This window comes from Pseudorca crassidens, chromosome 2 (assembly GCF_039906515.1).
Source record: "Pseudorca crassidens isolate mPseCra1 chromosome 2, mPseCra1.hap1, whole genome shotgun sequence".
NCBI classification, from domain to species: Eukaryota; Metazoa; Chordata; class Mammalia; order Artiodactyla; family Delphinidae; genus Pseudorca; species Pseudorca crassidens.
Window position 1 is genome coordinate 185,090,751 of NC_090297.1, and position 18,528 is coordinate 185,109,278.

Consider the following 18,528-nt stretch of genomic DNA (forward strand, 5'->3'; position numbering starts at 1 on the left):
CAGTGCTGCTCTAGGTATTTGGGATATATCAGTGAACAAATAGTCAAAGATTCCTGCCCTTGTGGAATTTACATTCTAGCTTTGCTAGCAATGACTTGAGAATTTCATATAGGTGATTCAGGGTGTTTGGCTGATAAATATTTTTGTGAACGACATTAGGCTCTTTGCTGTTATCTCCAGGCAGTTAGGGTTTTCAGCGTAAAGTTGAAATTATATAATTTTGGGAATAATACAAACTTTGAGTTATATACACTATATGTAAATTATTGTTATTGAATTATAAAAGTTTGGGATTGTAAAGGACAAAATAGTTAAAGGTATGCAGTGGGGATGTATTACGAGCATCGTCATCTCCCAGCGCTTTTGTCAGCCTGATTTGTGGAAATCAAGGCAAGCGTGGGCTGAAAAATCCAAACAAATAGGCGTCCCGCTGCCCCAAGGCCAGCGTCAGCATGTCCCCTGTGCTGGGGTGGACGGGCCTTTGTTGGGGAGACGCCGTTCTGGGCCCAGGCAGGTAGTCTGAGCAGTGTCCCGAGACACGGCAGCAAGGTCAGCGCTTGGACCGGTGGCGCTTGGTGGCGGTGACAGTTGCAGGCTATTTTGGGAACGGAGGAGGCTTTGTTTTGTAAGGTGGCCCCTGCACTCCCAGATTAGCTCTGGCACTGGTCAACCATCAGCCCTTGCTGGAGAGAGAGCAGTATTAGGTACAGTAGAGGGACTGTGGTACTCTTGCCCATTTTACCGCTAAAATCAAGGATTTTCCTTGGAGGTAGCTTCTCATTGCCAGGGAACTGTGACATGCTGACTTTAGGAAGCTTTAAATTATTACCTGGCAATTTTTCTGATAGCTTTCTGGGCTAATAATTAAATAATATCTCTTTCTCTCAAGGAGCTTAGAACAAGTTGTTACTTTAGTAATATTCTGCTTGTCTTTAGGGAAGGAAAATATAAAGAAATGGACATTAGCCACAGCAGAAAGAATAGGGTTAAATGCAAAGAAGAGCTTTCCCACTGATGTCAAAAGTAACAGCAGAAAGCTGTTTAGCCTTCTTTGCCTGTTCAAGAAAAGGAAAGACCTGTGTATGGGGAAGGCTCCCGCAGCCCTGTGTGGAGGCGCAGCGCTGGGGGCCACGGCCCGGGCGCGGCTTTCATAGATGGCGAGTCTGCTCATCCTGCCGGCCTAGTCCCCATGAGTCAGCAGCACAGCTGCAGGCAGAGTGGGCAGAGGGCGTCTAAATTTAGTCATTGTTTAGTTGAGAAGGTTTTCAGGGACTGTTTGTCTCTCCTCCATGACTTTAGTCATATTCTTTCTTCTGGAGGGGAAAAAAACAAAAACAAACAAAGAACAGAGATCGGTCACTCCAAGATATGTCATGAGAGTGACTGTCCTACAAATCTGTTGGCGGGTCTGCCGACGACGATCCTCTTTAGTTAACTGTGGACGTACTGTTTGAGTCCTATGGCTCCTGACCTTAGGAACCTGCAGGATCCTGGGCCCTGGAGGGAATTTCCTGAAGGCAGATTAACAAACAGGTTCCCGAAGCTTGCTCGTTCAAAGACGTTTGCAACCGAGCTGCCTTCCTCCCAAAGGGCGCTGGAGCTGGAGGGCAGTGGGCTTGACAACAGCAGTGCCACGCGCTCTGCCAAGGGCTCATCTCCTACACCCTCACTAAGGCCTGCGGGGTGGGCAGCATTCCCGTGCTCCAGGTGAGCCACTGGCGCTCAGGTTGTATCCTCGCTCAAGACTCTGCACGCTGGCAGGGCTGGGGCACGAGCCCAGGTCCGCCTGGCTCCAAAGCTGATGCTTCTCACGATACACTGTCCTGCACTCTGTGGAGGGTGTTGGGAATCACCCAACAGTTGTCCTGCTTTATTTTCTCTGAAATGATTCTTTGGAGATTGATGCTTTGTCAGATTACGTCGCAGATTAGGCCAGCTTTTTGTTGTTATTGTCTCGGACATCCTCACAGTGTCATGCTTATAAAAATACTGTATCAAGGATTCAAGATTCATAGACAGAAATTATGAAACTGAAAAGGAAGAGAACTAAAGTTATGATGGGTGAAGGAGATTAAGAAAAGGAAGGGAGATACGTAAGAGGGGAGGAAAGAGAAAAGACAGGTTTTCTCCTGTTTGATACCTGGACTAGCTGGGGTTATTTTAGCCTCAGGAATTTGGATGCCATCATCTGCAAAGGGTGAAGAATCATCTTGAAAACACTGGCTTCCAAAATTCTGCCTAGTGGTGGTGTGGCCATTGGCTAAGTGTTCAGGCTGTTCTTTCAGAGCCAAATACATTTGCAGCCAAGCAAGGAGCAGTTGACCCAGCTGCTTAACACAGGTCAAGATGGCACATTTGACCTTCCTGACAGGAGTTTATGACTACATGGGCAGAGAGAGTACTTACCCTCTAAACCACTTTCTTCTCCTTGGACTTTAGCACCTTTTTGAAAAGTGCCCTCGGACTTCCCTGGTGGTGCAGTGGTTAAGAATCTGCCTGCCAGTACAGGGGAAACGGGTTCGATCCCTGGTCCGGGAAGATCCCACATGCCGCGGAGCAACGAAGCCCGTGCACCACAACTACTGAGCCTGCGCTCTAGAGCCCACGAGCCACAACTACTGAAGCCTGGGCACCTAGAACCCGTGCTCCGCAACAAGAGAAGCCACCGCAATAAGAAGCCCACGCACCACAACGAAGAGTAGCCACCACTTGACACGACTAGCGAAAGCCCGCGCATAGCAGCGAAGACCCAACACAACCAAAAATAAATTAATTAAAAAAAAACTTTTTTTAAATGCCCTCTTCCATCCTCACAGTTAAAGTGTTAATAGTTTTTAGTGAGGTGCTCTGCAAGGGGTTGGTTAAATCTTGCCCGGTGGGATTATAGCCTGGCAGACATGCAGTATATGAGAGGTTTAGTGATAATCATAATTATGAAATAGTTTATAATGGTATGAATAGTTATGAAATATTTTACCTGGTAAAGAAGTATAAATGGGGAAAGCTTGTCGCAATTGATCAACCTAAGAAAACATCATAGAAGAAATGTAATTTTTGGAGCTGCTTGTTGAAAAAGAGACTGTCGTGAATACTGGCTATAAAAGTCGTCTGGCCTCAAAAGATCGGGTTGGAGGAATATATTATGTGACATCAAATCAAATCTAGGTTGAGATGTTTAGCTAATCTCACTAATCGTAAAAAGAGTATCAAATGGTTTGGGGGAAATGAGTGAAGATGTCATTTTGTAACCAAGGTCGCCTAATCAAATATCCTCTAGATTGCATCAACCGCTTTTCATCCATCCTTTGTTTCTAAGCGGGATTGACACGCGGTTTATCTGGAGGGGTTTCCTGAAGTCCTCTTGGTAGGGTAGGTGCTCCTTAAGTGGAGTAGTTACCCTCTGAATTCTGGCCTGAATTCTTCCCACAGTAAAACCTTTTGCTGTTTAAACTGTCGCTCATTATCACCATAAAATATCCCTTGGTATATTTCACTGACGACATCAGTTCTCAAACTGTTTCATCTAAGGAATCCTGTACACGCTAAAAACTTACTCAGGACCCCAAAGAGCTTTCGTTCATAAGTATTGTTATATATTACTGAAAAATCTTGAAAATATTATTAATATTATTATTAATTCATTTAAAATAGCAATAACCCATTACATGTTCATATAAATCACATAGTTTAATTGGAAAGAGCTATATACTTTCAAAAACAAAAGCAAAGTCAGAAAAGTCCACTGACATGGTGGCGTGAGAAGAGTGGCATTGTTTTACATTTTTACAAATCTCTTAGTGTCTGCATTCAGTCTTGTGTATGATACATTGTTTTGATTAAAGTACATAAAGAACATCTGGCTTCACATGGATGTCTATTTGGAAAAGGGAGGAATATTTTAATAGTCTGTCCAGACAACTGTGGGTATTCTTCTTGGCAGTATACTGAAACGCCAGTAAGTATATAGTAGTTTCTTAAATGTTAGTTGCAGTGTGGAATCTGAAACCATGTCAGTGGACTTTTCTTACTTTGAGATATTAAAATCCGGTGGTCTAACTTGTATTTTGAATGAATCTTTTACCCATGCATGATTTTCTCACACCATGCATCTGATTATGTGGAAAATATGGGTTCATTGAGTTATGCACATTTTCCAGATGTTAATACGTTTCAGTCTATAATATCAAAAGACCACATTTGTTGATAATCCCATTGACCGCATCAGAAAACCGAGTATTAGGAAGCTGTCAAGCTCATGGTAGTGGGTATGTTTCCCAAAATTCTGATTTTAATTGGATGGTCAAATTTTATCATTGGCAACAAATATTAGGTTTTTTTCTTTGAAGTGACGGGCTCACCTTGTTCATTTTCAAGTCTTAATCATTGTAATTTACCTGTCGGTTGCTCTTTTGAGGAAAAACAGCATCTGTGGAAAAGCTGCTCGTCGATCTTGCAACTCAAACAGATGCGCAGGAGCTTTTTGCTTAGGGAGGGTGCTGTGCTTTGTTCCGTGGAGAAGGGCTTTATGTGTGCCTGCTGTTTTGTCACACACAGTATTACGAACGCTTACAGTTTAATAAAATTAATAATGTTCACTGCTTCATCAAGGTCACTCTTGAGTGAAACTGGCCTTTTTGGGGTTTTGTTTTGCTTGAGAGCATGTGGCCAGGAAGAGTACAGTCAGCACCCGCACCCTCTGGTGCCTCCCTTGACTTGTGCAAAGGCTCCAGGAGTTCTCCCCACCATGTCTTTGCATTGTTAGTGCAAATGTCAACACAGCAGAAAAGGCAAATCATGTATTAATATCATTATAAAAATCATTTTGGGGCTTCCCTGGTGGCGCAGTGGTTGAGAGTCCGCCTGCCGATGCAGGGGACGCGGGTTCGTGCCCCGGTCCGGGAAGATCCCACATGCCGCGGAGCGGCTGGGCCCGTGAGCCACGGCTTCTGAGCCTGCGCATCTGGAGCCTGTGCTCCGCAACGGGAGAAACCACAGCAGTGAGAGGCCCGCGTACCGGAAAAAAAAAAAAAAAAAATCATTTTGATCCAGATAATTGTTTCTCAGCTAAAGCTTTAACCTTTGTTCTTTTTGAAAAGGAGGGGGTTAAGAGACAAGTTTTAGAAAGAGGACTCTCATTTGTTTCTGGTCCTGAATTGTCTCAGCTGTTTTGGATCCACCGCAGCCTTGATGATGGTCACTCTTACCGGTGTGGGCTTTTTGCCTCCTTTTACTCTGTCGATAGTCTAGATGGCCTTTGGGTCTTGGCAGGCCTCGCTGCTGTTTGTGACTGTTCCTTTTGGGCTTCTGGTAGGCCGGAAGGCTTTATGCAGAAAGCCTCTCTGCCTTCTCATTGTTGCTGTGAGTTGGGCAGCTAAGGATGCCCAGCCAATCACAACTGCAAACATACTTTGCCATATTGTCTGCGGCTATTCAGAAGATAGGTGAAAAGAAAATACATTTCTTCTGTTTGAAGGATCACTGCACCCTTTCTCACCAAAGTGGGGATAGTTTAGCAACCCTAGAAGATAAACTGCAACTTCCCACTGAGAAAGTTGCATTTGATCCTATGTGACTATTTTCCTTTAAAATTCATGGGCAAATTAGTGGTTCCTAACATTCCCTCTTTTTTTTATAATGATGAAACAGCTCACCCATTTATAGTTTTAGAAGTCACTTTCCTCGTTTAACCCTAACAGCACACTAAGTAAGATTAAATATCATTATGCCTGTTTCACAGCTGAGATACTGAGGCATGGGAAGAATTCAGGGATTTGCATAAGATCACAAAGCTGAGAAGTCACGCTCTGGACACTTGCGTCAGGATGCAAGAAATGGAAATTAGTGTTTCATCAGTGCTGCTGCATTGTCCGTGCCCAGAGCAGCGTCTGGCGTGGTGTAGAACTCAGTAAGCACTTGCTGAGTAAATGGATGGACTTTTCTTTTCAGGCTTGTATTGATGAAAATGTGGACATGGTGAAGTTTCTGGTGGAGAACGGAGCCAGTGTGAACCAGCAGGACAGCGAGGGCTGGACGCCCCTCCACGCAGCAGCGTCCTGTGGCCACCTCAACATCGCGGAGTGAGTGTCTGTGCCGGTGGGGCGCTTGTGGGACAGCCTTCGTTCCTCTTCCACTCTGAAGGATTTGAATTTCATAAATAGTAGTAATTTCTCTTTACCGCAAATTATAAAAGCAGGAAATAGAATTATTTTTAAGGAATAATTGATGCTGTGTTTTACATAGCTGCTAAATCTGTAGTTTTTTTAGTTGAAATTTTGTGTTTCTTCTATTTTCAGGTAATTCATATTTGTTGGGATATGCAGAGGTGGCTTCTGTCTGTTGCACTGTCTGGGTTGACTTTTTTTTTTTTTGCCGTACGCGGGCCTCTCACTGCCGTGGCCTCTCCCGTTGCGGAGCACAGGCTCCAGACGCGCAGGCTCAGTGGCCATGGCTCACGGGCGCAGCCGCTCTGCGGCATGTGGGATCTTCCCGGACTGGGGTACGAACCCGTGTCCCCTGCATCGGCAGGCGGACTCTCAACCACTGTGCCACCAGGGAAGCCCTGGGTTGACTTTTTGAGCAACTATAGCTGGACACATGTGGGCAGGCCTGGAGAATTTTTCTGGACTTTTTTGTAAACCTGTTTTATTGTTTTTTTTTAAAAAAAGCAATGCTTAATACAAATGAAGGTGGAGAATGCCTGGCTGCTGGTCACAGAATTCACGTAGGTAATAGCAGAAGAGTGAGAGACAAGCGTCCGAGCAAAGGAAGGGTGGGAGGGGCACGCACACCCCCCCACCCCCAGCCCAGCCCTCATTGAGACCAGCCTCCAGCACAGCCGGGGCCCCTCCCTGGGCAGAAGAATCCCAACCACATAGTGTCTGGGCTGGAAGGGGCACTAAGTAGATGTCTGTTGAATGAAGGAGTGGTCAGGGAGGTTATTTTTAAATAGAAAGAGACGTTGGCACTTAAAACATCTTTAAAATGAGGCAGTTGAGTGTATTCTACATGAGAGTAAGTGTAGATTGCTAAGGCAAGTTCTCTAAATAAAATCATGATATGCTGTGGTCCTTTGAAGATGCAGTTGCTTGTCTTAAGGCCACTTTCAGTAGGATTAGAGCTCCGTTACATTTCATCTGTTCAGCAAACAGCTCTGCAGAGGCCTGGGAATGGCCTCCCACAGAAACTACTTTGCCCGGGTGTCCTGGGGGAGGGTGCCCAGTGGGGGAAGTCAGACAACGGCAGGGTCAGAGGCAGAGAAAGATCAGGCCGAAGCACTGGTGTTGACTGGGCTTCTTGTTCTAAAAAGCGGGTGGCTGGACTGGCCCCACCGCCAGCAGGAGTCAGCAGCGCGGTTTTATCCTGTCTCCGTTCTGGTTCCGTGAATCAGTCGCCTCCTCTCGCCGGGCTGCCCCTTCGCAGGGTCTCACCGGAGGGCTCTGATTCTCAGCCTAACCCATTCACCAACGTTCCAATGCTGAGGAGTTAAGGTGGCTTCCTCAGAGGTTTCCATTTTCACTTGAAAACTGTATCTAAGAAACATTTATAGAACATGTTAGTCCCTCATCATTGATATTTGATTATTTGTTCAGGTGGCTTGTTTGTGATTTTGAGCTATCAAATCTCATCAATTCAAGGATTTCACTTTTCTCCATTGGAAGGTAACAGGCAGAGCTCACGCTTGGAATTAGGGCCCCTCGTGTTGGCGTGATCCACGGAGGCTCTTTTTTCTTCCTTTTGTGAAACTGAGTACAGAGGATGATTGTAAATTCTTTTTCACGGTGGTTTCTTTATCTCATCTTTGTGGATGAACATAGTTCCTTTGGAAATAAGTTCACAATTTAAGTGTCTCTTGCCCAAATAAATATTACCTTGAGTGAAATGAATTGATGAGAGTTACTGTTTCCATACAGGTGATTACTAGTCAGACATGAAAGTCTGGCCAGGAAAGATGAGCTGGACCAGACCCCCTTTGTGGTGGGGTGGTGGGAACGGCCCTCCTTGCCTTCTGCTGTGCGTCGCCCTTAGACGGTATCCACTTGGCCATCTTTACATACTCATCTGTGCAGCAGCATTTTCTGGACAACGAAAGAACCCCGTTGCTTATGCTACTCATTTTGGTTGGCTCACCTCAGGGCCTCTGAACAGTGTTTCAGATACGATTAGCATTTGATCATTTTGTCATTTTTCTTTTTGTATCTTTTTTTTTTTTGGCGGTACGCGGGCCTCTCGCTGTTGTGGCCTCTCCCGTTGCGGAGCACAGGCTCCGGACGTGCGGGCTCAGCGGCCATGGCTCACGGGCCCAGCCGCTCTGCGGCATGTGGGATCCTCCCGGACCGGGGCACGAACCCGTGTCCCCTGCATCGGCAGGTGGACCCCCAACCACTGAGCCACCAGGGAAGCCCCTGGGGACCCAGGTTTGATCCCTGGTCAGGGAACTAAGATCCCACACGCTGCATGGTGCGGCCAAAGATAAAAAAAATAATAATAAATTAAAAAATCGTACCTCATAGGTTGGTATGGATTCTTGTTCAGGTAAAAGTGTGAAGCTAGAGAGGTTTTTCCTGTTTCCTCCTCACCCTTAAAATGGTTTAGGAAGGTAGCCTTACTTAAGAAGAATCTCTTTCTGAACCAGATTACTTTCTAGAAATGAGTCTTCCTGATCATAGGTCTAAGAACTTGTCGGAAAAGGGAAAAGCAGGGGTCTGTATGCCCAAGTGACATTGTGCCTGATCCAGTAAAGAATGGAATGGGTGTCAGAGCAGAGTGGCTAAGATGTTTTATTTATTTCACGTAGTATTTGTGGGTTGCCAAGAGAGGAAAGAGCACGTCAGACCTCATGGCAGTGATAGCCATGAGAAGGGCACAGCTGTTGCCCTGAAGTAGCTTCCAGCCTGGTGGGGCAGCTGCATCGAGACCCGCGTGTGTCACGACAGGAGCGCGGACTTAGTGCTGGGGAGGACTGAGTTCACGGAAGGAGAGGGAATGTGTGGTTGGTGAGAACAGGCAAAGGCATTTTCAGTGGACCTTGAAAGATATGAAAAGTTTCTAGCAGGGAAAGGAGAAGGGGAGGGTGTTTCATCAGTTGGGAGAAACTACTCAATCTGTGGGAGAGACCGGGCGACAGTGGGGTGTGTCTGGGTTCAGTGAGGCATCGAGTTTGATTGGAGCAGAGGGTACAGTTCCATCCAGAAAGCATTTATCGAGTGCTTACTGTGTATATTACTTGCATTTCGATTTTTCAGGGTTGGGGAGGTGTAGTTGAACATCCTCTTTGTCCTGAAGGGGAGAAACCAAAAGAGAGGAGCTCTTGATTAGGGAAATGAGGGGCAACAGATGGACAGAGGACCGGGCCTCAGTACAATTAAGAAAACACGTGGAGCAGGTTAGCCTTGGAGGAGAAAGAGTTTGTTTCTGTCTGAGTCTGTGAGGGAAAGATGGAGAAAGCTGAAAATGAGATGAGTTCATATATGTGGAATCAATCTGTAAGTTAAAAACATTTATTGAAGCTCTATTTATACTAGGTACTAGGCAATGAGAAAGCAAAAACGTGGTCTTGATGTAATCTTTGTTGATTCTCCTCTGCCTCCTTGAATACAGTGGCCATGCGTTGATTATCCTCTTAAGATCTTCTACAGTGTCTAAAATGTGGTACCTTTAAACGCAGGAGGGGACCAGTACATGCTTACTGAATTGTTGATTCGTTGAAGTTTAATTTAAACAGTTTTTCTTTCTCCTTTAAATACTTATATTTGATAGAGCTCCCAGCATAATTGGGATTCTCACTGGCCCAAAAGTAACTTGATTTAGTGCCAAGGTGAACTAGACTTGAATTCAAAAGACTGGGGCATAACCTCTGCCATTTGCCCCCTAATAGTACCCACCTTGCCTACTTCATAAAATTGTTTAAGACTCATTATATAATTTTACGTGAAAGTACTTTGAAAATCAAAAAGGATCTATGTAAGGTATTAAAATTGTCAGACCTTTCTTCTTTAGGATCAAGTATTATATTTCAATATAGAATTTAATCATTTAGAATAGAACAATTTGTTTCCTCAGTAATTTAGTTTCTTCTTAGAGTGTAGATTTCATATACCTGGCTGGTTGAAGGGAGAGTTCTATGAAGGCGTAATTTAGGCAGATTGATGAAAATTTTAATTCATCCTTTATTTTTCTGTTTTCATGCCCCAACACTACTTAATATACTCTTAATGTGGCATTGGGAAAGTTTCTGTGAGAATTACTTCTTTACGTGTCTTCTGGGAACTCTCATTCTCAATATTACAGGTGTAGTAAGTCCTTTTGGGAGCCTGTGTTTGGACCCCAGGGATGGTGGGTGAGCTTTAGGGCTGCATGTCTTCCTTGTGATATTTAGAGAGTCTCTTGCTGTCTACTGGGAATGAGAGGGTGGGGGTTAGGAACATGAGTGTGAAGGAAATCCCGCTTGTAGGCATTGTTCTTACCAAGAAATAGGGAAGCTTTTGATCCTAATTATTGAAGGCTAGTGGAGTTAGAAATTAACAGTGGAATACCTTATCTGGGACCACATTAAAAATTCCAGAACAGAGGCCGTGCTCTGCATTGAACCCCAGGGATAGGAGTGTAAGCTGATGTTAGGCTGGAGAGAGAACCTTGATTCTGGATCTTGTCTGCACAGGTATTTCATTAACCATGGAGCCAGCGTGGGTGTTGTGAACAGTGAAGGGGAAGTCCCCTCTGACCTCGCAGAAGAGCCTGCCATGAAGGATCTTCTTCTGCAGCAAGTGAAGAAGCAAGGTAAGCTAGGGGGTAGGTGAGGCTCTGCTGTGCAGGGCCGTGCGCTGTAGTGTGATAGGAAGGTTGGGTCTACCCGCACAGCGTTAGTCATCATTACCCACATCACACACCCTCTTAATACTCACACAAGAATAGGCCAGATGCCAAAAGGAGGGCCAGTCCTTCCTTGTTTTTTCCATTCTGGGGCTGTGTACCCATTGTGCAGTTAGGCGACGTGACTGTTGTTTGATGATGCAGGTTAGACTGAGGAGGGGCATGAGCGTGTCTTACTCTGTGTACACGGTGTGGACTTTGCTCCACACTGTGAAGTCTAAAGAAAGGATGAGATACAGTGTCCCTTTGAGTACTGGCCAAATTCTGCTTATGACTTTGCATCTTTTCTCTTGATGAGAGCTGAAAGTGGTGCTGGTTGAGGTATTTATTGCAACCTCTGAAATGATCTTTAACCATACTAATCATGAAAATTATTTTGGTAGTTTGTCACGGTAAGGAAGCTAACTTAGAAGAATAAACTCTGAAAGAACTTATTTTATATTTTCAGAAGAATCCATTTCAGAGACTAGGTCAGGATTCTGCTACTGGAGGTCTTTGGGTTCTTTTAGTTAAAAAAGTAGCAAATAACACTCGTTAGTTAGCAGGGAGGACAGGTCTTAGGGCGTTTGCTAGAACCACCACAAAACTCTGTGGACATGGTTTATAGTGATGTGTAGTCTTTCTGTTAAACCGCTTTACCCACAATCTGCAGTTGAGTCCAAAAGATTTCTCTCCAGTGACCTTTTCTGACATGATGCTTTAGAACAGTCAGGGCCAGTCCTGGCCATATCCGTTTGCTCACATGTTATCCAAAGCTGCATTTGCGCTCCTACAGCAGAGCTGAATAGCTGTGACAGACCAAATGGCCTGCAACGCTGAAAACATTTATTTAATATCTGGCCCTAAATAGAACGTATGCTGACCCCTGCCTTAAAATAATGATGTTCTAGGGCAGAAAATACTTGTATGAATACTGTGTATAGTGTTTGTGTCATATTGAAATGAAGAACTTTATGCCTAATTTACCATCAAGTGCCACTCAGCCTTATCTCCTCAGATTGGTGTTACAATTTACAAGTGACTTCTTAAAAATAAACTGGATTTTTAATAGTAGTTTTGATTTTAATTTCTGACTCTTCCATTAAGGAGTATACTCTGTTGGAAGAGGCATTCATATGTATGCTTACCTTTGCAGCACTGTTAACTCTTTGTGTGTGGAATTCTGGTCTGTTCCAGATCAGTTATACCCCTTTCAGTTCATCGAGAGGATGTAATAATTGTGAATACAATACATGTGCACCCAGCATCGGAACACCTAAATATATTAAGCAGATACTGACAGAGCTGAAGGGGGAAATAGACAATAATACAATGATAGTATCCTGCTTTCAACAATGGATAGATCATCCAGGCAGAAAATCAACAAAGAAACGCTGGACTTAAACTATCCTTTAGACCAAATGGACCGAGTAGACATACAGAACATTCCATCCAACAGCAGAACAAACCTCCTTGCCAAGGGCACACAGAACATTCTCCAGAATAGGTCATATGACAGGCCACAGTACACGTCTTGGCAAATTTAAGAAGACTGAAATCATACCAGGTATATTTTCTGACCACAGTGGTATGAAACTAGAAATCAACAGCAGGAGGAAAACTGGAAAATTCACAGACTGTGGAGGTTAAACAGCATGCTACTGAACAACCAGCGGGTCAAAGAAGAAACCAAAAGAAAAATCCAAAAATATCTTGAAACAAACGAAAATGAAACACAACATTACCAACACTTGTGGGAGGTAGCAAAAGCAGTTCTAAGAGGGAAGTTTATAGCGATAAATGCATGCCTTAGGAAAAAAGAAAGATCTCAAATAACCTAACTTTACACCTCTAGGAATTAGAAAAAGAAGGACAAGTTAAGCCCAAAATTCACAGAAGGAAGAAAACGACAAAGATCAGAGCAGAAATAATTGAAATAAGAGACCAGAAAAACAATAGAAAATATGAATGAAACTAAGAGCTTTTATGTTTTTTGAAAAAATAAACAAATTGACAAACCTTTAGCTAGACTAAGAAAAAGAAAGAAGACTCAAATAAATAAAATGAGAAATGAAGACATTACAACAGATACCATAGGAATACACAGGATCATAAGAGATTACTGTGAACAATTGTGTGCAAACAAATTGGATAACCTAGAAGAAACGGGTAAATCCTCAGAAACGTGCAACTTACCAAGACTGAATCAGGAAGAAATAGAAAATCTGAATGGATCAATAACAAATAAGGAGATTGAATCAGTAATCAAACAACAAGAAAAACCCAGGACCAGATGGTTTCCCTGGTGAATACTACCAAACATTTAAAGAAGAATTAATACCAGTCCTTCTCAAACTCTTCCCCAAAAATTGAAATGGAAAGAACACTTTCAAACTCTTTTTACAAGACCAGCATTACCCTGATGACAAAGCCAGATGGGTACACTACAGGAAAAGAAAACTCTAGGCCAATATTCCCAATGAATATAGATGCAAAGATTCTCAACACAATATTAGCAACCTGAATTTAGCAGCACAATAAAAGGATCACACACCATGATCAAATGGGATTTATCCCTGGGATGCAAGGATGGCTCAACATATGCAAATCTATAAAAGTGATATACCAATTAGTAGAATGAAAGATAAAAATTATATGATCATCTCAACAGATGCAGGAAAAGCATTTGACAAAATACAACATCCTTTTGTGATAAAAATTCTCAACAAACTGATTGTAGGAGGCATGTCCCTCAACATAATAAAGGCCACATACGACAAGCCCACAGTTAACGTTATACTCAGTGGTGAAAGTTTGAAAGCTTTTCCTCTAAGATCAGGAATAAGACAAGGGTGCCCACTCTCACCACTCCTGTTCGACATAGTACTGGAAGTCCTATCCAGGCAAGAAAAAGAAATAAAAGGCATTCAAATCAGAAAGCAAGGAGTAAAGTTGTCTTTGTTTACAGATGATACGATCTCATGTATAGAAAATCCTAAAGACTCAAACAGAAAACACTTAGAATTAATCAACAAATTTGGTAAAGTTGTAGAATACAAAATCAGTATACAGAGATCAGTTGCGTTTCTATACAATAATGACAACCTATCTGAAAAAGAAGTAAAAAATACATTTCCATTTACAATGGCATCAAAAACAATAAAATACTTAGGAATAAATTTAAGGAGGTGAAAGATCTGTACGCTGAAAACTGTAAGACTCCGATGAAAGAAACTGAAGAAAACACAAATGGAAAGATATCCTATGTTCATGGATTGGAAGAATTAATATGGTTAAAACATTCATACAACCCAAAGCCATATATAGATTCAATGCAATTTCTATCAAAATTCCTGTGGCATTTTTTGCAGAAATAGAAAAACAGTCCTAAAACTTGGTATCACAAAAGACCCTGAATAGCCAAAGAAAGAAGGCAAAGCTGGAGGCATCACATTTCCTGATTACAAACTATAGTAATCAAAACAGTATGGTACTGGCAGAAAAGTAGACACATAGACCAATGGAACAGACTGCAGAGCCCAGAAACAAGCCCTCACATATACGGTCAACTGATATTTGAACAAGAGAGCCAGGAGGACTCAATGGGAAAAAGATAGTCTCTTCAATAAATGGTGTTGGGAAAACTGGATAATCACATGCAGAAGAAGGACATTGGACCCTTATTTTCATGCTCACAAAAATTAACTCAAAATGGAGTCAAATTCTGAAACTATGAAACTCCTATGAGAAAACCTTCTTGACGTTGGTCTTGACAATGATTTTTTTGGATATTACACCAAAAGCACAAGGAACAAAAGCAAAAATAAATAAGTGGCTCTACATCAAACTAAAAACTTCTGCACAGCAAAAGGAACAATCAACACAATGAAAAGGCAACCTATGGAATGGGAGAAAATATTTGCAAGTCACATATCTGATAAGAGGTCAATATCCAAAATATATAGGGAACTCATACAACTCAATAGCAAAAAACCAAACAATCCAATTAAAAAAGCAGAAGAGCTGAATAGAAATTTTTCCAAAGAAGACATACATTTAATGGCCAACAGGCACATGAAAAGATGCTCAACGTCACTAATCATCAGAGAAGTCCAACTCAAAACCTTATTGAGCAATCACCTCACACCTGTTAGAATGGCTATTATCAAAAAGACAAGAAACAGGGCTTCCCTGCTGGCACAGTGGTTGAGAGTCCGCCTGCCGATGCAGGGGACACGGGTTCGTGCCCCGGTCCAGGAGGATCCCACATGCTGCGGAGCGGCTGGGCCCGTGAGCCATGGCCGCTGAGCCTGCGCGTCTGGAGCCTGTGCTCCGCAACGGGAGAGGCCACGGCAGTGAGAGGCCCGTGTACGGCAAAAAAAAAAAGACAAGAAATAACAAGTGTTGGCGAGGGTGTGGAGAAAAGGGAGCCCTCGCACACTGCTGGTGGGAATGTAAATCGGTGCAGCCACTGTGGAAAACTGTATGGAGGGTCCTTAAAAAATTAAAAATAGAACTACCATATGATCCAGCAATTCCACTTCTGAGTGTATATCCAAAGGAAATGAAATCAGAATTTCAAAGAGATATCTGCACTCCCGTGTTCAATGCAGCATTATTCACAGTAGCTGAGATAGGAAACAACCTGAGTGTCAGTGTATGCATGAATGGATGAAGAAGACGTGGTATGTGTATATATATCTATTTATACTGTAGCTAATAGAATAGTATTCAGCCACGAGAAAGAAGGAAGTCCTGCCATATATGATAACGTGCATGGACCTTGAGGGCATCATGCTAAGTGAAATAAGTCAGACAGAGAAAGACAGATACTGTATGATATTGCTGGTATGTGAATCTAAAAATGCAGAACTCATAGAAACAGCAGAAAGGGGGTTTGCAAGGGCTGGGGAGTGGGGGAGATGTTGGTCAAAGGGCACCAACTTCCAGTTATAAGATGGACAAGTTCTGGGGATCTAATGTACAGCAGGTGACCATAGTTAACAATAGTGTATTATATACTGGAAAGTTGCCAAGAGATCTTAAATGTTCTCACCACAAAAAAGAAATGGTAATTATGTGAGGTGATGGAGGTATTTAATAACTGCTGTGGTAATCATGCGGTATATAGGTGTTGTACACCTTTAACTTATACGAAGTTATATGTCAATTAAATCTCAATAAAGCTGTAAAAAAAAAAAGAAGAAATAAAATAAATCAGTTACCTCTTCCCCCCATCCATCTCCTCAAATCAGACAGATAATCCTCAGGTAGTTCCCAGGGTCCCATTCAAGAACTGAGAGGGAGGGGAGCAGACCATGCACAGGTAAAAGCCTGCCAATGAGTGTGAGACTCCTTGGGCGGGGGTGTTTGTCCTAGGAACAGGTCATTATTTTATGCAACAGGGAATACCCCACCCCAGCTCCTTTTCACTGACACAGAGGTTAGAGAGTTGTTGGCTAAAGGGAGGCACCCTGGGATTTCCTCCATAATGTTTTAAAGGGAAACAAAATCCACATTCCCTTGGATGTTTCACTGTGCATCACCTCTCCTCGGCTCTGGGGCGTATAGCTTCAGTCCGTGTATTTCCCTACACAGGGGAATGAACTTCAGAGGTAGTTAATTTTTTTAAGTATATTATACCTGAAACTAAGATTTTTGATACCAATCCTAAGGTGTAGTGAGTGGAAAAGAGGAGAAGACGGGGACCTAGGATATCAGCGTTCTGGTGACAGCTCTGATGTGTTCTGTGGCCTTGAGTGAGGCACGTGACCTTTGTATGTTTATTTCCTCATCTGTTAAGTGGGGATAGCAGTATCTATTATATTTACCTAAAAGGATTGTGGGGAAGCTAAAATGGTATAACATGTAAAAGGACTTTGAAATGTGTACTTTGTACAAATACTATAATATAAAATAATATTCCCTTTGGTTTTTATGTTCTTAAAACTGAAAACACTGTTAAGTATGGTCCCTTAATGGATCTGCCATCAAGTACTATTTAACCTGGTGATTTAACCCTGATAAAACTACTGATGAGTCTGTAAATGTCATGGCTCTTCTAAATGAAGATAAATCTGAAGACGACCCCACTTGATGACTAACTGCCGTTAGTGGTTGTATTTAGGATGTGTTTTGAATCTAAGGGACCTTTGATGATGCTGGCTCTCTGGATCTGGTTTCTGCAGGGGTCGATCTCGAGCAGTCGAGGAAGGCAGAGGAACAGCAGATGCTGCAGGACGCCCGCCAGTGGCTCAACAGCGGGAAAATACAGGATGTGAGGCAGGCGCGCTCAGGGGCCACTGCCCTCCACGTGGCTGCCGCCAAGGGCTACTATGAGGTCCTCAGGTAACGTCCACGCACGTGGTCTGGGCTGCACAGACCGGGAGAAGAGGAGTTGGTTTGGACGCGGGATGGATTAGGTCTTCAGCTGTGCTGCGTTTCTTTGCTGCTTCCCTCCTGGGCCGCGCAGTCTCTCCTTCTGTGTTTGCTGGTACTCTTCCCCTCCCTCCTCCCGCCACACCGCCCTCTAGCTTCTCCTGACGGGTCTGATGTGAGGCAGAGTTGAGCTGGACTGGCCTAAGGGGACCTTGCGTGGCCGCCTCCAGCTCCACAGTTCATCGTTAGCACCCCTGGCACCTCCCCTTCTGGTGACACACAGCACAGAGCAGACTCGCCATCCTTTTGGTCCTCTTTGACTCGTTAGATTAATGACACAGGTCTCGAGTGTGCAACGTCCAGCTGGAGTAGGATGGTCACACGTACACGAGGAATCTGGGCTCTTCTCTGCCTCTTCCCCTTTCCCTTTACATCCTTCCCCGCTTTGTGTGGCTCTGCTCCTGGGCTTGCCCAGTACCTGGGCTGCTGGTGGCACCGCATGTGTCTTGTCACCAGATGCTCTCACTGCCTTGTGTTCCACCCAGTACGAGCTTCCTAGTCTGTGTGGTGAGTGTCGGTGCACCTTTCTGCCTGGCAGCATGTTCACGTGCTCGTTTCTTGGACGGCGTCTGGAGTCCCACGATGTAGGCCGCCTGCGTCCGCCCGGTGCCGCCAGGGCCTCAAGAGTCACGCTGTCCTCCACGCACACGGCTGGGCTGTAGCCTTAGCGTTAGCGAGCGGCCCCTGCACATGCTCCCGTGGAGTCGGAGTTGCGAGCGTGGTGTCCGGGGAAGACCAGCCAGAGAGCTAGTGAGAGAGTGAGAGAATCAGGTGTCCGACAGCTGCTTCCTGCGCTGGAAAGCTGACAGCACCCCCTGACGGAGCTGAGCTAGGCGCTGGCTGGCCTCAGGTGCCTGCGTGGTGGGACATGGGTGTGCCACGGAGCACCGCGGCCTCTGGCCGAGGGTGGTTGAAGCTTACCCGTGGCGGCTCTCAGGCAGTAGCTGGCGCCGAGCTGGGCCGTAGTGGCCGGGTGGCGGCGCAGGGCAGGGCCTGAAACGCCAGCTGGGTGGCCGCTGGTGTGGCACAGAGCTCTGCCACCGAGCACGTAATGGCTGGTTTGGGGTTTCTCCTCAGACTTTTGACTCAGGCTGGCTATGAGCTCAATGTCCAGGACCGCGACGGCTGGACCCCGCTCCATGCCGCCGCACACTGGGGGGTGAAGGAGGCGTGCTCCATCCTGGCAGAAGCCCTCTGTGACATGGACGTCAGGAGCAAACTGGTTAGTGAGCGTCACCCTCT

General features: G+C 44.4%; 1 protein-coding gene across 23 annotated transcripts in view; it reads left to right on the plus strand.

The window, feature by feature from the left end:
* PPP1R12B (protein phosphatase 1 regulatory subunit 12B) overlaps positions 1-18,528 on the plus strand; it is a 208,429-nt gene that overhangs the window by 44,068 nt on the left and 145,833 nt on the right. For 21 of the 23 annotated variants that reach the window (XM_067729940.1, XM_067729941.1, XM_067729937.1 and 18 more), the window contains exons 2-5: positions 5,947-6,077; positions 10,658-10,776; positions 17,037-17,196; positions 18,364-18,508. In XM_067729940.1, the coding sequence (XP_067586041.1) occupies positions 5,947-6,077; positions 10,658-10,776; positions 17,037-17,196; positions 18,364-18,508 (555 nt within the window). Of the gene's footprint in view, positions 1-5,946; positions 6,078-10,657; positions 10,777-17,036; positions 17,197-18,363; positions 18,509-18,528 lie in introns of those variants that run through there. The other 2 variants (XM_067729936.1, XM_067729938.1) reach the window with 2 other exon arrangements.